The sequence below is a fragment of the Hippoglossus stenolepis genome, chromosome 7 (genome assembly GCF_022539355.2).
Source record: "Hippoglossus stenolepis isolate QCI-W04-F060 chromosome 7, HSTE1.2, whole genome shotgun sequence".
In the NCBI taxonomy this organism is placed as follows: Eukaryota; Metazoa; Chordata; class Actinopteri; order Pleuronectiformes; family Pleuronectidae; genus Hippoglossus; species Hippoglossus stenolepis.
In genome coordinates, this window is record NC_061489.1 from 23,273,335 (window position 1) to 23,291,607 (window position 18,273).

At 41.8% G+C, this 18,273-nt stretch overlaps 1 protein-coding gene across 2 annotated transcripts in view; it reads left to right on the forward strand.

The window, feature by feature from the left end:
• Positions 1-4,783: 4,783 nt before the first annotated feature.
• The window catches only part of rxfp1 (relaxin family peptide receptor 1), a 51,247-nt gene continuing 37,757 nt past the window's right edge, over positions 4,784-18,273 (forward strand). For both annotated transcript variants that reach the window (XM_035162336.1, XM_035162337.1), the window contains exons 1-2: positions 4,784-5,129; positions 11,187-11,324. In XM_035162336.1, the coding sequence (XP_035018227.1) occupies positions 5,087-5,129; positions 11,187-11,324 (181 nt within the window). In that variant the 5' untranslated portion in view covers positions 4,784-5,086. The remainder of the gene's footprint in view (positions 5,130-11,186; positions 11,325-18,273) is intronic.

The following is an 18,273-nucleotide window of genomic DNA, read 5'->3' on the forward strand; positions in this document are numbered from 1 at the left end:
GGAAAACTGGTCTGAAGATGGATCAGTACCTTTGCTCCCGGAGAATCAACCCGGAAGAATCAAAAAGTTTTAATAATCCTCCACCAACGAGTGCAGTCCAAGTAACAACTAGTGAAACTGAGAAGAAACTCCCTGAAGGCAGACTCGAGATCACCTTTGACCTTTGACCTTTGTCCACCCAAATCTAACCAGTCCAACGCGTGTCCCAATTCAGGGGCCACCTCCATCAGAGGACACTTTCTACGCAGCCCACAAAGGACGTGTTTTCGTGGGTTAGCTGCTTTGCGTAGACCACAGGGTTGAATGGAATGAGGCGGTCTGGTCTACAGAGGATTTCCATGATCAGCGTCCCCAGCTTGTCCCTCCCCCTTGTGGCTGTCGCGTAGCAACACAACTGCAGTTCGACAACGACGAGGAAGTTTTATTGCCCCTTGATTTTTAACATGTTAGCCAATCAGTTGATTTGAAGAGTGATACTCGAGCATTGGATGCCTCGTTACTTGCCGGAGCCATTACCTGTTTGAAAAATGATTTGTCAGCGAAATGCAATGGACCCTGGGATAGATTGGTCCGGGGGGGATCCATCCAATGGAGTTCGTTGGGGTTGAAAGGACACATTTGTTGAGATGGGACATACAACTATCGACCCACTATATTGTTTTATTCATGGAACGTCTGATGGTATAAAAAATCCTCACCTCTTATCCTATGTTATTGTTTCAAATGTCTTTTTGCATTGTTTCTGCCCATTTCCAGTCTTACACAAAATATGATGAGTGTAAGTTCATGTGTTATAAGCAGCTCCCTGGGTTTAAATATGATATTATTATGGTATTCAAGGACACGTCATGAGGGAATGACTGAGCCATGAAAGCTTCAGACTTCCAGTTGACAGACTTTTCCCACTGTTCCACTGTTCCTCTGTTCCACTGTTTGTTTCACTGTCAAAGTTTCTAATTTGAATGCATTTTAAAGTAACGTTGGGGACGTAATGAAGACGCTTGATGTGTGTTTGCCTCCCCGTCCTCGATCACGGACGTCACTGTTTCTGTTTCCTTCTGTTTGTTTTTAGTTAATTGGAAGTTCTTTGTCTTAGATTCAGCGTAATGAGATTATTTCAGAGCCGGCGGAGCTGCCTCCCCTCTGAGCAACGTAAAGTCAAACGTGGGAGGTTTTACCGACGTCTCGCAAAGGCAGCAGCAAAATGTGATTATTTATCAGTTTTCAAACGAAAGATAAGCAGATGACAGACACTCTCATCTCTTCACTTTGTGGTGTGTGTGTGTCTGTCTAAGGTTACGAGGACCAATTTTGCTTTAGAACCATCATTGTGAGGACATTTTTGCCCATTCTCACCACTTTAAAAAGACTTTTAGAGCGTTAACACTTGATTCAAGTTTGAGCTTTAGGTTAAAACACTGAGCGCTAACTGAGCGCTATGAGGGGCACAAGCTCACAGGGACTGTGTGTGTTAAAAAACCCTTTAAAAGTACCTTGTTAAAACCATAACTAGTAAACTGCAGGAGATATATTTACTGTCAGCTTGCCTTTAAATCAATCCCTCCCACTGTGATTGAAATAAAAGGCACAGACAGAGACGCAGCGTCCATGATTTTAAAGAGACAAACAATGTTCCTCTCAAGACAAGCAAAACATATAAAATGTATTTATATTCTGATTCTACATCAATTTAATCTCCGCACGTCTTTCCGATATTGATCACATTTTTCAAATTACTTGGTTTTTCAGGAAGCGACAACACAAAATGTTTTATTTATTAGCAACGCTGACAACGGACAACTTGATCCAATCGCGGCTGCCGAGGCTCGAACACGATTGCCCGTCCACTCAGAGATTCAGTTTTAAGTCTGACTCTTTTCTCCTGCTGGTACGTGAATGCAGCCGAACGGAAATAAAGCTAAACAACTTCAGTTACTAAATTCACAGCGGGAGTGACAGCCTGCCAACGGAGTTATAGAAATACATTAATTCTAATTGTACTAAGTTTTAAAGTGGTGACGTGTGAACTGCCTCTGTTCTCGAAAAGTACAAAATCCAAACTAATTTTCCTTCACCTTTTGTAGCTTGGAAAATAGGTCAGTCAAAGTGTAAAGAACCTTTTTTCTTTGCTTTTAATCCAGTACTAGACTCTGCAATTGCTCTACTTCGTTATCAGTGGGACTCCAGCCCCCCCAACCCTCAGGTGATAAGCACTATAGCTAAAGGATACACAGTGGTTTTCTTTCTTTTATTGAACTTATTCATCAAATAATCACATTAATTTACTCTGCACTGTTTTACTTTTACATTTGCTTGTTTGCTTATTTTTATTCATGTGCATATTCATAATGTTTCTTCTGCAATGTTCAGTCAGTGTTTTTGCAGCACGACAGATCCTTTCATAACGTAAACTATGATACTTGAACACAGTCAAGTGGTTTCTGTACCTTGAATCATAAACTCTATGTAAACGTTTGACGACATCACAGCTGCCTAAAAGGTGGAGCCACACAATCTTGATCGCCCCCTAGTGGCTGGCTGCTAAACAGGTCATAAATCCTGCCTCCTCCATGTTAGCAGATAGGACATTGACCAAACTAAAAAGTCCAAGTACAGGATAAATATTTTGTTTGTCATTTGGGATCATTACTTGCACACTGATGCATGTTCAACTGTTCATTAGGGTTAAGTTTGGTTTTAATTAGTAATCTGATGCTATTGTAGCGGACGTTATAAGGACATAATTCACCAGAGCTTGTTAGCGGCGGCGCTCAAAGGAAGGAAGAAGCGTCGGCCATCTTTATACACAGTCTGAGGCCTGAATCTAACCTGTGTAACTGTTTTGGATCAGAACAAATGACGATAGACAACTGATGCTGTCCTGCCAGTAGGTGCTATAGTGCCAGGTACTGTTTGTGCACCAGTACTGAAAACCAGCCGTGTTTTTTTTTTACTCATGTACCAACCTGTCATCCAATTCGGTCAAGTTTACGCATCTAATCCAACAGCTCTGGAATTCCCCTGTAAAATCTGCACTGTGCGAATGTTTTTCATCACAAGCTGCAAACTAAAACCTGCTAAAATGCCCAAATTCATAAAGACAAGATTTCACAACGGCAGCTGAGTCGGCACATTTGTTTTTGCCAGTAAAGCAGGTCAAACCTAATTATTTACAGAAACTGTCAGTCTCACCATTTCCACCGTGACATCAGGTCGGTACATTTACAGATCCAATGCAAAAACCTGCATACTTAAGCAGCAAAGACTCAAAATAAACTCAATACCCTTTTTCCGAGAACACAGAGCCGATATGAAGAGGCCTTCAGCGTTGTAATTCAACTCATTCATTGACTGCCAAAACATTACAAGCTACCGTGGCTTGCCAGGCAGCCGCGGGGCTTGTTTGTATCTAATGATCTGACAATGTGAGACTTGTCAGAGACTCCAAACAGTTAGAAACAAACACGTGTGAAGCGCTGAGAGCCGAGGATTGAGGTGTTTTCTCTAACAACCTCCAACAAGTCCTTGAAAATGTCTCATCCTTGTTTTTTTCTGGAAGAGACAACAAAAGGGCGAACGCGTCAGAGCAAATGTTTTTTCTTGCATAAAGGTGATAGTTGTTTTTTTTCCTTTTTCCTTGCATGTTACATGTTGTTGCACGGTTGAATGGCTGTTTAAATAAATCAATAATGAACATACTTGCCATTGAATTGTATTTATAACACTCTCTATCAAAGGGAATAGAAGAACAGGAACAGTGGATGTTCACACTCTCCAAACACTCTCTGCTGCTGTTATCTTTTGAATTGGACGGTGTTTGTGTGACGTGGTTCAACACAGTCTGAGGTTTACTTTTCTAAAGCACCAACAGCTGATACTTCTTTGGCAACAGAACAAGCTTTTAACATTGACGTTTTACTACTAAATAAACTTGCTGTGGCAAACACATCCAGAACTCGTGGAGCAAAATAAGCTTTTATTGAAAAGTTGCGTCCTTGATGGGCTTGAGTCCAATATTCAGTCTTTTCAGCTCTGTTTTTTCAGTTTTTCTACTAATTCTGATGGGGATTATCAAGCTCTTCAGCTGCTAAATGCTCTGCTATGTTTATCTACTGCTTGCAAACGTTTCCTATCTGCTGTTGAGTGCCGAGCAGATAATACACAGTGGATTTATATGAGCTTTTACGATGGCACAAACTAGAATGGCACTCAGCAGAACGTCTGCCAATCAAGCACCACCACATTGCACACCCTCATATATATTAGTCCCCTACTAATAATATGAATGATTAAATACTATGAAGTGAACATATAGTCCATTATTAAACAAAAAACATTGACTGGTGCAGCTTTAAATCCTCAGGTATTATAACCTTCTTCCATTTGCTTTCACAAAAAATCTGACAGCTGCTCTAAGACAGTTCTGATGGACTGAGGAGAGAGACAGTGATGGAGGGAAACACGAGATGAACCACATTTCAGTGATGTGTGTCCCTGCCTGTCAGACCAAAGCCACGAGTCCCTTTACACACACATATACAAACAGCACCTGAGGATAAACCCTCGCTGACAACATCCTGTCTATTCATTCTGTTTATTTAGTGGATTAGAAACGGAGGATGGCAAAGGAGGGAAAAAACATCTCAGGTGAATCCGTGAGAAATAAACCATGAAAGCTGGTTTAAAAAAAAAAGCCAGAATAAAGAAGCCCTTGAACGCATCAGCGCTGTCACTCGGGAATCGCCCCCCCACCCCCCCACCCTCCCTCTGTGCGCGCTCCACCTGTGCCGCTGCTCCTCCTCGTGCGTCACGATGGCAGCAGCTTCTTTTAGACCTTTTTCCCCGCGTCTCTCCTCACACCGCGTCCAAACGTGCGGCCACAGGTCCTCTCCTCCTCCTCCTCCTCCCGCAGCCGCGTGCTCCCTCTCCCCGCACCGTCCACGCGAGCAAACTTTTGGAGACCATTTTTACGCACGGGTTCCCAACCATTTGGAAAACTAGAGAATACATCTCCTTTCCTCTCGCTCCACAACCACCATCATCTGTTACTCGTGCGGGTTTCTCCTGAAACTTCCAGAGGGTTACCATGCGAGTTTATGTGGCTGTGATCCTCGCGTATGGAGTGACAGGTGAGTTCAGCAACTTCTCCGTTTTCTCTCCAAATGTGTGATCTGTGTCCAATTTGCACTGGATTCCCCAACATTTCAGAAGCAGCCTTGAGAGGATCGAAAGCCGGAATAGCCCTGAAATCTGCAGAGAGGCTGAGAGATATTTGTCTTTTTCCAGAAGGGTTAGTGTCTGTATATCAGGAGGATACCTCTCTGGCATGCACACTAAATCCGGTGTAACGGTATGGAAACACCAGGGAGACACATTGGGGCTTTATGAGGAAATACCTGAGCCACCTACAAGGATAGAGCCTGATTAAATATCTGGAAGTGGAAAGAAATGATTAGTTGTTGGCAGCATCTTGCAGGATGCTTGATTATTCTCCTGTGGGATGTCTTCAGCTGTGTCTTTATCAGACGTGTAGCTGTGCAGAGGATGTTGTGCATTTTATTCTGAGAGTATAAAGTCTGTGTGAAGCCTGAAGGCATTGTATCCACACAGTGAATTAACTTTGCCAATGATGTGACGTCTATGACTGACAAAATATCGCTTGTAGTCCATAGATAACAGGAACTTTAATCGTATTTGTGTTGACCAGAAACTGTTTGGAGCAGTGGAGTCTGGACACTGATGCATTGAAAATCCCAAGGGGAATGAAATCTCTTAATGTGGCTGCAGATCAGATCAATAGTGCATTTGTCAAGCTCCAGATTTAGGTCTGAAAATGACGTGGAGCATGAGGCACATACACAGGAATCTTGCATGATGGTGATTTCTTACGTTCTGCCGCCGGAGCCATGCATCTAGGATCTGAGGAGAATGTGTTACTGTCTCTTCTGTGCACTGGATCTCTCCAGCAGGCGGGGGGGAACTCGTAAATGATGTCACAGTTTAACCGTGAACTGCCTCTGGTATTTTCCTTCCCTCTCAACAAGCAACAGAGCATCAACACACAGTGCAAAGCAGCAGCAGGAAAAGCTTTTTCTATCAGATTTGCTTTATTTTTCTCCCAGATTCCCATCAGGAAGCCCTGATAACAACTGGCAGAAACATAGTGAATATTTATGGCTGTTTTATGGCTGAGTGCAGTGAAGTCCAGGGGATGTTTTTCTGCGGAGATAATGAAATATCACTCTGCTGTTTGTTCGATTTTTTTCTTATTTTTAATAAGGAAAACAGATAAGACCAAGTTATTTCCCCTCATGCATGTCAGCATGTAGGCGTCAGCTGTGGTCTTTGCTTTGTGTCCAAGTGAAACTTTTATCAACTAACTTTTAATTAGTCTGTGTTGCTCAGCATTAGTCACCATTAAAATGTTCACTACTGCACAAAGTTTCTTTCAACATCCCTTTTCAATTTGTAGGCAGAGAGCGTTATGGTCTCCTCCGTGCCCTGAAGCGCCCAAATGTAAACTTAAAGCCGCTGAGGGGCTGCAAAGTAATTGATGCGCTCGCCACAGCACCGCTGCAGTGAGAAATAACCACGTTCAACTTCTGCTTCTGGCTCTTGAAAAGGACTTTCTGCCTGTTTGCAATGGGCCATTTGTTTGCCTGTGGTAATGGCGGTTGCAGATATTCTTGAGAAACGCTCATGGAAACAACTTGACAGTGAAATTATTTACAGATCGCAATAACAGTTTAGGTCGGAAGTGAAATTAAACAGAAAATATTAAAGAGCTGAGTAATAACGTCGGGTGACGTGTGGTGCGATTTTTATCCAGCAGCATTACAGAGATACTGATGGTGCTGATGAAGAAACATTTAGAGAATGAGTTTGACAAACAGAAGCACATTCCCTGTGTTCATCATCCTGATATCTGATGCTGTGGGAAGACATTTCCATTTTCCACATTCACAGAGAACCACTGATCCGTGACTAATATACTCCCACACTTTAATTATCACGGGCAAGTAGTGGTGCAAAGATTACTGGTGATCTATCTGCAGAGTTCACAGAGCACCACATTGGTTTGTCTCTGTGAAAAATACTCCCTAAAATTAAGATAAGAGGTCAAGGTCTGTTGCTACAGTTTGTTCGGTAGCTTTCACCTGTGGATGTGTTCGGGACGCTGCCATCAGTGCAATGCGCTGTTTTCGGCATCAGTGACGTGTCCAAAACGACCCTGCAGCGCTTCCTTGGGCCCCCAGCGACACTCATGCCAAGTTTGATGTCTATTGGATGAAGGGTGACGGAGATAGGTGAATCAACTCCAGACCTGCAGAGAGACGGAGCTTCCTCGCATCACTGTCACAAGATATTTATTGCTTGCTTGTCTTCAAGGTTAAAGGCAAGAATCCATAACTGGTGGAGACAACAGATTTCTTCAACACATTTCCCCCTCGATAACAGAGCGTTTTCATTGTGTGGCGGTTAAAGAACGGATTGAGCTCCTCCATCGTGCAACACCTGTGTCTAAGTCAAAGGTCGGAGCTGCACCACTAACGACCCACAGCCCAGTGATGACATCGACTGGTTCCATCACCGTCTAACCCAAGTGTGGAATTGTTTCCTGTCAACTCCAACGATCCACAGTTGTCGTCAGATTAATTTCCTGCTGAAAAGCTGACAGGCCTCATTACATGCAACAAAGGACCTTTCGTGATCCTCGTCTATGGATGTATGTCGTAGCCAACTGTTGGTCTGTCGTTAGTGTTTTGCTCCCAGGCGACATATTTCCCCAGACTTTGTGAGGAGATGTGCTCGTGTGTCATAGTCGTTGGCTTTCTCTGCTGCTCATCGTGAAAATCTTCTTTTTGACATGTAATCACGGAGCTATCGGGACCCTTTGACTAAAATAGTTTGTCATGGTGATGTAGTGGGAGGCATTGTGTGTAGCCCGCTCATTAGAGCATGTCTGCCTCTGAAAGAATTTCAGATTTGCTGGTAAATTACAACAAATTATGGGGAGGGGGTTTGATTTATTTGGCATCTGTTTTGGGAAACAAACATCCTTCCATCTGGCTGGGAGGGAAAATGTGCCCGAGAGTTATTCATTAGTTCCTGTCAGGTGGGAATTACACAATAATGTGAAATCTCACTCTTTTATTATGATGAATGTGTGAAGCCAAAGAAAACCAGTGAAATGTGTCGAGCTTCTTTTTTTTTGCTTTATTCGAAACCACATTACCTTAAAGGAATGTGCTGCATGCCTGAGCCCCATCTCGTTGACTCCACTGTGGGTGGAGACACAGGTGGTGGAAGTTTCTCACTTTTCTACTTTAGACGAGGAAGACAGGCAGTCGTGGTCCTCGTGAAAAATGTAACACATGTGAAACTCCCTTTCAGCTTAAAACAAACTTTGAGTGATTGATCGTTATCTGAGATTTCTGAATCTTCCTCAGACACTAAATCTTAAGTTACACTCGCACCCTATTGGTTGGCTTTGGGTAAAACATGTTTCACCCCTGTCCATTTGTCTGCTGGTTAATTTGTTTTTTAACGGATTACAGAAGGTTGGGAAAAAAAACTACTGGATCGATCCCCTTGGAACTTGGTGGAAAGTGAGAGTCAGGAAAGAACCCATTAAGTCTTGGTGCAGATTCGAATCAGGGGAAATGTTTTTTTCACTTTGTGTAACTTGTTTTTGGACGTTTTCACCCCAGGACATCCTTCATGCGTCTAGATGAAAATGATCCGGTGCCTTTAGGGGACTGTTGGGCTATTATAGTTTAAAGTGCATAAAAATCGTAACGAGCTGAATCTTAGTTCTCACCCAACATTGGACACATCCCCGTTTGTCCTGACGGCCTGATGAGCTAAATCTTTGTTCATGTTTTTTGTTCTACTTTGGAGTTTCGGTTGGAGTCTGTGTTTTGCTTTCCTCCAGACGTTTGTTGACATCGGTGGACGTCTATGCGAACGTTAGCTGGTGTTGCAAGCTGTTGATGCTTTAGGGGAGCGGAAGACACATCCAGATACGGCTCGTTGAACGTCACGTCCTCGCCCAGCGCTCTTTGCATAGAAATGAGTTGGTGTCCTCTTTTTAAATTACAATGCAGTCAGTTCATACTTTGGCAAAGTGATTAAAACTTGAAATCGAGTTTATGATCCATGATGCTTTCGAGGCGCCGCTGATGAAACGGCTCCTCTGGCTTTTCATCACCTGTTTCCTGGGACAGGGGTCAATGATCAGAGGTGATTACACTGTGTTGTTCACCACATGCCATCACCATGAATCAGCTTAAGTTACTGCGGGCCGTCGTGCCATATGTCTGCACTATACATAATGAATTATTACTGCTGCCGAAGGTTCTTAATCTGATTTGGTTTCTACTTTCCTAAATTACTGTTTCCAAATAGTCGGTCAAGCCTGTAATCTTGGTTATTGATGCTGAGGCAGTGACTTTAAAGTTGTTGTTTTTTTGTTGAAATTTTGTCTTCTAATGGTCAGTCGGTCTCTGTTGTTCCCCAACTGGTGGTCAGTGGTTTAAGTAGCTGGTCATTGGCCACGATATTCTCACTTTGCATATCTGTGATCTTCCATTTCCTGTCATGAAAAGTCCTCCAAGAGAAACGTAATCACGGTTGATGATGGAAATATCTCACCCTGATGTTACATCACTGATGCTACACCTGGAAAACTAAATGAACCCAGGAAATGAGGCACATTAGCAAGAAAGCAAGCAAATCTTTATTTAAAGAGGACATTTCATTCCAGGTGGAGGCACGATGGGCTGCACAGGTTGTGAGCAACCATGGAATTAGCAGCCACTAAACCATGTGGATAAAAAAGTAAGACATAAAATATGGATGAAATAGAATAAAAACTATTAAAATAAGTAAAAGGAAAAACGGTGGAAGTAAATTTGATTTCTGTTTTTGAAGTGGAGTTCTCTGTATTGCAAACAGGCAAAATTTTACAATCATGTGATTCTATTCAGAAGCAGGACAGCGAGTCTTTCAGGGGCCGGCAGGATGATGAATAAGCGTTTATTAAAGTTTGAATAAATGTTTTATGAGGGACATTTATTTAAGAAGAATCACTGCAAGTCAAATTAAAAGTTATTAAGCCGTAAAACACTTGATCATCAAAGGTTTATTAAAAAATCGATGCCAGACTTTAGTCAACTTTGTCAACTAATTGTAATATTCATTTACATAATGATGATACATTTTATGTGATCAATCACACACGGGGAGACTTGCATTTTGAAAGGTGAACAATACATTACTGTCACAAAGTAGATTGTAAAGATGCAGAATACATCATTAAAACAGGGGCTGAGGATTTAACCAGACTGTTAAATACCTTGAAGGTGATGAGGAGATCCATAAATTCCGTCCTTCATTGAAAGCCAGTTCTGGATAAACAGCTTATCGTTGGCCTGTCTCTTCTACTTTGTTCCGCTGGTGTGATGAGGCAGATTCACTTTGACACATCCATAAGGAATCTCTACTAATCAAGGCAGGAGGGGGTGACGGGGATGAGTCACCTTCTCCTGCAGCTGCCGGAGCCGACTAAGTCTGTATGATATTTACTGTACATGTCAACAGCAGTTACAGAAGAGTGTTTATTAAAGAAACACAGCAGATGAACGTGCACAAGGGACTGATGGAGCCCACTGACATCGGGTAACGAGACGGATTCACTGCAGTGGTTGTTGTAAACCTGCCTCTTTGGACTGGGCCGTTTGCTTAGTCTGTGGTGATGCTGGTTGCAGTGACCCTGCAGTGATTTAGCCACAGGAAGTAAAGACCGACTGCTGGACTCACTCAGAACCTCCGCTGCTGCATAAAGAGCTGCTCACCTGTTTATTCAAAGTTGGGTGAAGCTTGACTTATGTACGTATAGAAGCCTGAACTGGAGAATCAGCCGCTGTGCTGCACTGCACCTACTTTCATGAGCCCCAGCTGCTGCTGCGACCGAGCGCTGGTCTCCTGGTTATTTAAACTTTGATAATATCGCACCAAATTCAACACTGTCGAAAAGACGAGTGAGTCTCGAGATAATGCGAGCCACAGACAGACAGACAGAGATTTCTGTGATTATTAGATGGATCTTTAACGAGGGCTCTTGGTTTGTGCACGTTGAAGACGAGGGGCAGATTACATTCTTGGGTTTTCTGCTTTGTTCACAGCACTCAATGTCACGGAGGAGAAGGCGACATGTCCCCTTGGATATTTCCCCTGTGGCAACCTGACCGTCTGCCTCCCTCAGCTCCTGCACTGCAACGGCATCGATGACTGTGGAAATCAAGCAGATGAGGAGAACTGTGGTGAGTCAGTGCATCTCGTTGAATAGATGTTATTAAGAGCATGTACTGTATGACCTCATTATGCAACTGCAATGTGGGATAATAGCTGATGCATAAAAACACAAAGTCAAAGCAACATTACACCAAATCCCAGGCATTTCTATAAAACCCTCCTGACTTCTGTCCAGTCCCCAGACTCGGCTCAGTCGTGCCTCTGGATGAATTATGGTCTGATGTCAACTGTCCTGTCCTTTAAGTGCAGGTGGTTTGAAGTTAGAATCACTTCGCTGCCGCTTGTATTAGCAGGACAAATGCATTTTCCTCCGAATGTGATATCAGTGCATTGCAGGTTAAAGGCATTAAATTGCAGAAACTTTTATTCAGAAGTTTTTGTTGCTGGTTTATCTTTGAACAAAGTTTCAAACTTTAATTTCACAGCGAGCATGAATACGAATCATCTGCTCTGTCGCTGTTTAGGTGCACTGACCCTTTTCCCAGCATGCAACACTGCTGCTGCTGCTGCTGCTGCTGGGCCCGTTCGATAGGTCGGCTATTTTCTGGCTCCCCACACCTCTTGAACTTCAAAGCAGCACTAGTTCGACAAAACACAAGTTTTGATGGAGACCAAGTCAAAGTGAAACGTAAAACACATTTGGACTTGCATATTAACGGCGTAGTCGACTTACCTTATCTTTAGAAATACCCAATTTAAAGGTGTGAAGCATGTTTGAAGGAATACTTCTTGCACTCCTTTTGATATTATTCTGGTAGACCTCCGACTGGTGTAAAGCTGACAGCTGAGGGACCTGGACGTTTGTGCAGAAGCAGAAGGAGATCATGGTTGAGCTTCTCATATTACTCGCAGGTATAAACGCCCGTTGAGTGCGACCGTTAAACTGATGGACGTGAGTAAGATTCTTACCAGGAATCCCCCATGCTGATCTGACTCTGGCTGTCTAGACTTCCATCGGCACTTTAGAAAAATAAATCCCTTCAAATGTCACAGAGCGTCAGAGCAGCAGGGGGCTGGAGTGTCACTTTAAGAGAAGGTGTAGTGTGTGTCTAATTGTACTCGTATATATTTGTGAGGACCATTTTGAGCATAGACCTTATGCAGTGAGGACATTTGTGGAAAGTGAGGACAATTTTGAGGGTTAAGGAAGGGGCTGGCAAATGCATTATGCCAATGATTGTCCTACATTGTGTGTGTGTGTGTGTCAAAGTTTCACAGGAGGACATTAGAGAGGAGAAACAACTTTATTAAGTTACGATTATCAAATCAATCTAGTGCTTGGAAAACCTCCAACTTATCAGAGAAGCTTGAAGATCACTTCAGGCGTCCGCGGTTCGTTGTCTTGCACATTTGTTTTGCGACATAAGTTACTGATACAACGTCATATCAAATCTATATTGTTTGCTTGGAAGTTGGAAGCACATAGTGAGACTACGTAGAAACACACTCAGTAGAGCGTATACCTCCACCGAGGCAACAGTCTCCCAATGAAACCACATTTAAATTCACTAGATCCTGATTTATATTTATATCTGCACCAAATTGCACACCCTCATCAATATCACTCTTCTAAATATGCCTGTTCTATGTTGTACCGTTAATGAAATACAATAAAAAATACAATAAAGATAATAAAATGAGCCAAACTCTTGGGATGAAAGTGATAGAATATCAACAGCTCGTGTTTATAAAAGGATTTGTTCAGGATGTAGTTGCTTTTCCTTGTTATGTTGGAAAACTTGCGGCACAAAGCAGAAGAAAAACATTTATATCATTTATTTATTTAACATCTTTATAACAAGCTCTGGTAATTTTTTCAGTTTAACTCACACGGGTCTTTTTGTTGTATGGTTGTTTTGTTTGTAAACCTTTTAAAACATTAACAGTGTTTTGTTGTGAACATCCCTCCTCTGAGAAATTGTTTGAGCTTCCAGGAACTGAAATCAATTCCCAGAATCCATTAAAAAAAACCTGCTGCAACAAAATAGAATTTGAGATGGATTGCAAATGGACAAATCTGCATATCTGACTTTACATTTTAGTCAGGGAACTGCAACCACTTAAAATCAAATTAATCTGATAAATGACCCTATTTGTCTTATTGCTGCCATATCAGAAAAAGGGAAAAGAGATCATGTTATAATGTAAAATTGTTTAATGATTTAATGTTTTTAATGTTATTACGAGATAGTTTATTCTATTACTGCAGTCAAATGCATCATGTGATGTTATTGTTAGAACTAGAATTTGTGAACTGGAGCTTTGAAGCCACTGCACGCCCACCTGCGACCTGCGACCTGCACCCATTGGACGGTACTAGCTGTCAATCACACAGCATCCTCGCCCCAAAGCTTACTGTGTTTTATGGTCTGTTTGACCCTAAATGGGACCATGATTTACGAAACGAACATCCTGCTGTATTGACGAAGACTAGAAACTAGAGAGTAAACTCCTGATGAACATTTAATTGAGTGTGGTGGATGATATTGTGATAAGTATGTAGTACTAATAAAACACTATCAAGGAAGAATGAGTCGGACCCTCTGCAGCCTCGCACTTATTCTTCCTTCTGTAAAAAACTTCTGCAGAGTTTAATATCTTTCTTAATGTATTCTTACTCATACTCTTCGTGAAGGTTTCTAGGCGTCACAGGGTGCTGTGCAGAGATAGAAGAGAAATCATCCAATCCTATGCATCTATTATTATCCCCGGCTCGGGTGGCAGCTGAGATGCTGCAGATTATTTGCATGCATGGAGCCGGCTGTGCTCCTGCAGCGGATTAATGAAAAATGACGCTGCCTCCAGAGGGTCGGACTCACTCTTAGTGAATGGATACTTATCACAAAGTCATGCACCGTACTCCGTTACAGCACAAAGTCACCAAGCATGAAGTGGAGACTAATCAGATCACAAATTACTATTATTAATTCATATTATTCAATGTATTTGTTATCTGCCCATGTTTCGATAATTAAAATATGAGTTTGATGCCTGATATTGAGCAGTAAATCATTTTGGATATCTTTGGTAGCCTGTAATTGAAAAACTAAATGGTTATGATTCGTAATCGAACCTTTATGACAAAGAAATGTACTTAAGGCTTCATATTTTACAGTTTAAACATTGCACTGTTTTAAAAATAGTTGGTCAAGCCTGTAATCTTGGTTATTGAGGTTAGGGTAAGGGACTAGGGAATGCATTATGTCAATGAGTGTCCTCATAGAGACGTGTGTGTGTTTGTGTGTGGGGGGGGGGGGTGGGTTGGGTCCTCTGTGCGTCATTCAATCTTCTGATCTTCACCTCACGACTCAGCACGTGCACATTTTGTTTGACGGAGAGAGGACGAGCACAGTGGTCACTTGTAAAAGTGTTGGCAGCTGGAGGTAGCTAGCAACTAATTCACTGAGGCAGGACTTGAAGGCTGTGGACATAATGATATTTTCTCCTGTGGCTGAAGCAGCAGATGTGTCAGGACGTTGGAATAAGAAGCTCCGGTGGGTGAAGGAGAGGACTCTTCATCTCGCTAACTGCGTTCCTCAAGGACACCTTTTTAAAAAATGATTAAAGCTGCTGAGAACTTGAAAGAGAAACAAGGGATGAGGTCAGCGAAAGTCATGGAAGTTATTACACGGCACTAAGTCATAAATTCTGTCTGGTTAAATATATACTCCGTTTACATTGGATGTATTATTTGTGTTTTGTACATCTCTTCGTGGTTACTTATTTATTACTTTTATTGTTTCTGTTTTTACCCTTTGCTGCTTTAAAACAGCAAATTTCCCCTCAGTGGGACTAATAATGGATTATCTAATATTTTCTTTAGTCCATGTATAAAAAACATTTATAAATTAGATATTTAATGAGATTTTAGTTGGAACATCCAGATTTCATTGTTTTTCTGAGTGTGACGGGCAGATTAGACACCAGCTGCTGGAGAGGTGAAGAAGAGAAGAGCGTCAGACACACAAATAAAACCCAGCGTCTCACATCTTTGCTAATTTTATTCTAAAATATAGCGTAGGCAGAGCTAAGTCCTCGAAGGTCCTATCAACTCGTCTAGGTGCAAGTGAAATTTTATAAAAAATTAAATGCATAAATTTTAGAAAATCATAAACTGTACTGACACGTCTCCACTTCCTCCCACGATCCAGACAAGAAGCCAAAATATATCCCAGGGGATGGAGCCGATACACGTGCTCGACCAATCGTGAGTCAGTCTCAGCTGTCAATCCTGACAATTCACCTCGTTTCTATGGCAACAAATAACTAATCAAAAACAAACTTACACAGTTGAACGAGTTGTTTCTGTCCACAGTCGCCAAAGTGTTGCTCCTTGTGGGAACTGTTGGGTTTCACTGCAATTTTAGTTTATATTTTAGTTTGATCCATGTCCCGTCTGTTAACATGGAGGAGGTAAGGATAATGACCCACACTGCAGCATGCCACCAGGGGGCGATCAAGACAAATTTTGGGCTTCACATCTGGGGAGCTGTCACGTCGTCCATCTTCATATACAGTCTGAGGGAAATGAAAAAAGAATGAATAGTGTGTTAGTATCTGTATTTGCCAAGAATGAGATAAGACGCACAAAAAAACCCGCTAAAGATGAAATTGCGTGATAGTGTTGTTGTTATTTTCCATCTTTATTTATCTATTGATGTTGAGATTATATCATTATTTTGAGTCCTTTTGGCCACAATAATCGTTTAGTGAAGATCTGATACGGTGACAGCCCCAGTAAACAATAAATAAATATAAAACGCTGCGTCCGTCCATCGCTGCCGACGCTCCCGCAGAACACAAATTGTCGGCACAGCCTCCCACCACGTGTGTAACTGTAATATGTGTCTAATCTCCCTGTTCCCCTCTGACCTCATGTCCACAACCGACACTGTGCACTGTGAGTGTCAGTGGCTCTCACTGCTCACAGCCGAACCAACAGGGAGCGTCTCCATCACTCAAAGGGGCAGCGGCTGCTCAGGCACCGTGGAGTTGATTAAGTTTGTTGGAGGAGATTTTTATTTCGCAGTGTAGAGTTTTTTGCTCGACTGATGCACAGGTCTCCAGCTTTTTATTATTTACTAAGTGAGTTGGTCTGATTTTTGTCTGAGGCTATTTTTTTTTTCTCCCTCAAAATCATGCTGAAAAATAACATTTCCTCATTTCAAATCAGAGATTACTCCCGGCTTTATGTTTTGGAAATTGGCGCCTGTAGCCCTGCGGCTTTCACACTCCAGCTCTTTCCTCTTTTTTACAAATTTTTACGCTGAAAGCCTTTTACTTTTGTTGTCACTTTGTGTACGTCCCCATTTTCTGGTTGACTCTCCAACCATTGCTTTCTCCACTTGCATCAGCGCGACTGGTTGAGAAAGATGAGACGCTGTCGTGGGGTTCAGCGACTCATCGACCCCGGGGGGGGCAGCCGACTTTCAGAGAGATGTATCTGAAGCTGAAATGGACGAATGAAAAACAAAAACAACAGTGGGGGCTGCAGGACACAATCCTGAGGAGATAAACGCATCAGACATCGAACATTACATTGTCAGTGTTAGACCACCCACATGTACACACAGCCTGTTCATCCTTTATAAATAGATTTACTTCAATAGGACCCTGATCCCAAAGACATGGGGACATTCTCTGCCATATACATCCATATGTGGTCAATACACTTCAGATCCTCTTCAACCTCTTGACTTGTATAAGTCCCAAACAACAACTGCAGGAAAAATAATAATCTGTATTTTAATTTGGTGGCAATAGAGACGACGGAAATATAAAAATTTTAACAAGATTAAGACAATAATCTCGATAAGATGTTGCCAGACAGAATTAGATGATTATTTAAACCACACTGAGGTCATACTCCGGATAGAAGGACAGACATGACGTTAAGCCGTGAGCTCTATACAATATCCAACACAATGACCATGTTCACTGGTGATATTGTTACTGGTTTAATCCCCGCTGCAGGGTGCCTTGTGTGCATCACAGCCGTGTGAGCTGGTTCTTGTTAAAGTTGCACCTCAAATAGCATCGAGACAATGATCCGGGAAAATGTGATTTGAAAGCTTCAAAGTTGTTGTGGTTCTTCTGAATCTGTCTGCAGTATTTTAATTGGAACAATCTCCACGCGAGGGACTGGCGCTCCTTGTTTTAACCTATGACAAGAGAATAAGTCTCACAGTTTTAATAAATAACAGCAAATACAGAGTTAACTAGGACCCCAATTAAATTCTGCCGGGTAACTTTGAGTGACATTTAAAAAAATGTCTGCTGAGTCATCTGTCCTTTGTTATGTTGAACTTTTGCACTGACTCATCTTCTCACTGTGACCTGAGAATAGTTTATAAAAGTTTAGCGAAAGCACAATTCTCATAATCCTGTAGTTTTCTTTTCTACCACAATCTCAACCCCAGCTACAGTTCCCACGTAGAACTTCATGTGAGAAATGTGCACGTAACAAGTCTTTGATTGATGCGTTTTATTCCCAGACCTTTGTGCTTTTTTTTTTTCATTTTTACTTCATATCATTTGTGCCTTTTCAAAATATTGTTCTATATATGATTAATGTTTGGTGTTTATAATGAAATATCTGTTTCTGGAGGAAATATTGCACGAACCCCTTAACAAAGTAATGAAAACACAGTAAAAGGCCCAGAATAAATTGATTCAGGAAAAAAAAGTTATTAAGGATTTTGAAAAGCTGAATTAATCATAAAAGCACAGACGAACGCTGAATGACAGAAACATGTATGAGGCGGCCTTTTCCAGCCCCGTGGGCTAACATGACATTTAGGTTTCATGTGTATTTTCATGTGCTGTGAATTTTCACCATTATTCGTCTCATTGGCTGCCTAATATCGATTTTTTTCTATTTAAACCTGTATCAGGGCTGTAGATTTCTTATGTTATAATTTAACAATGCCGTTGTTCATACAGTTTAGATGTTCTCTG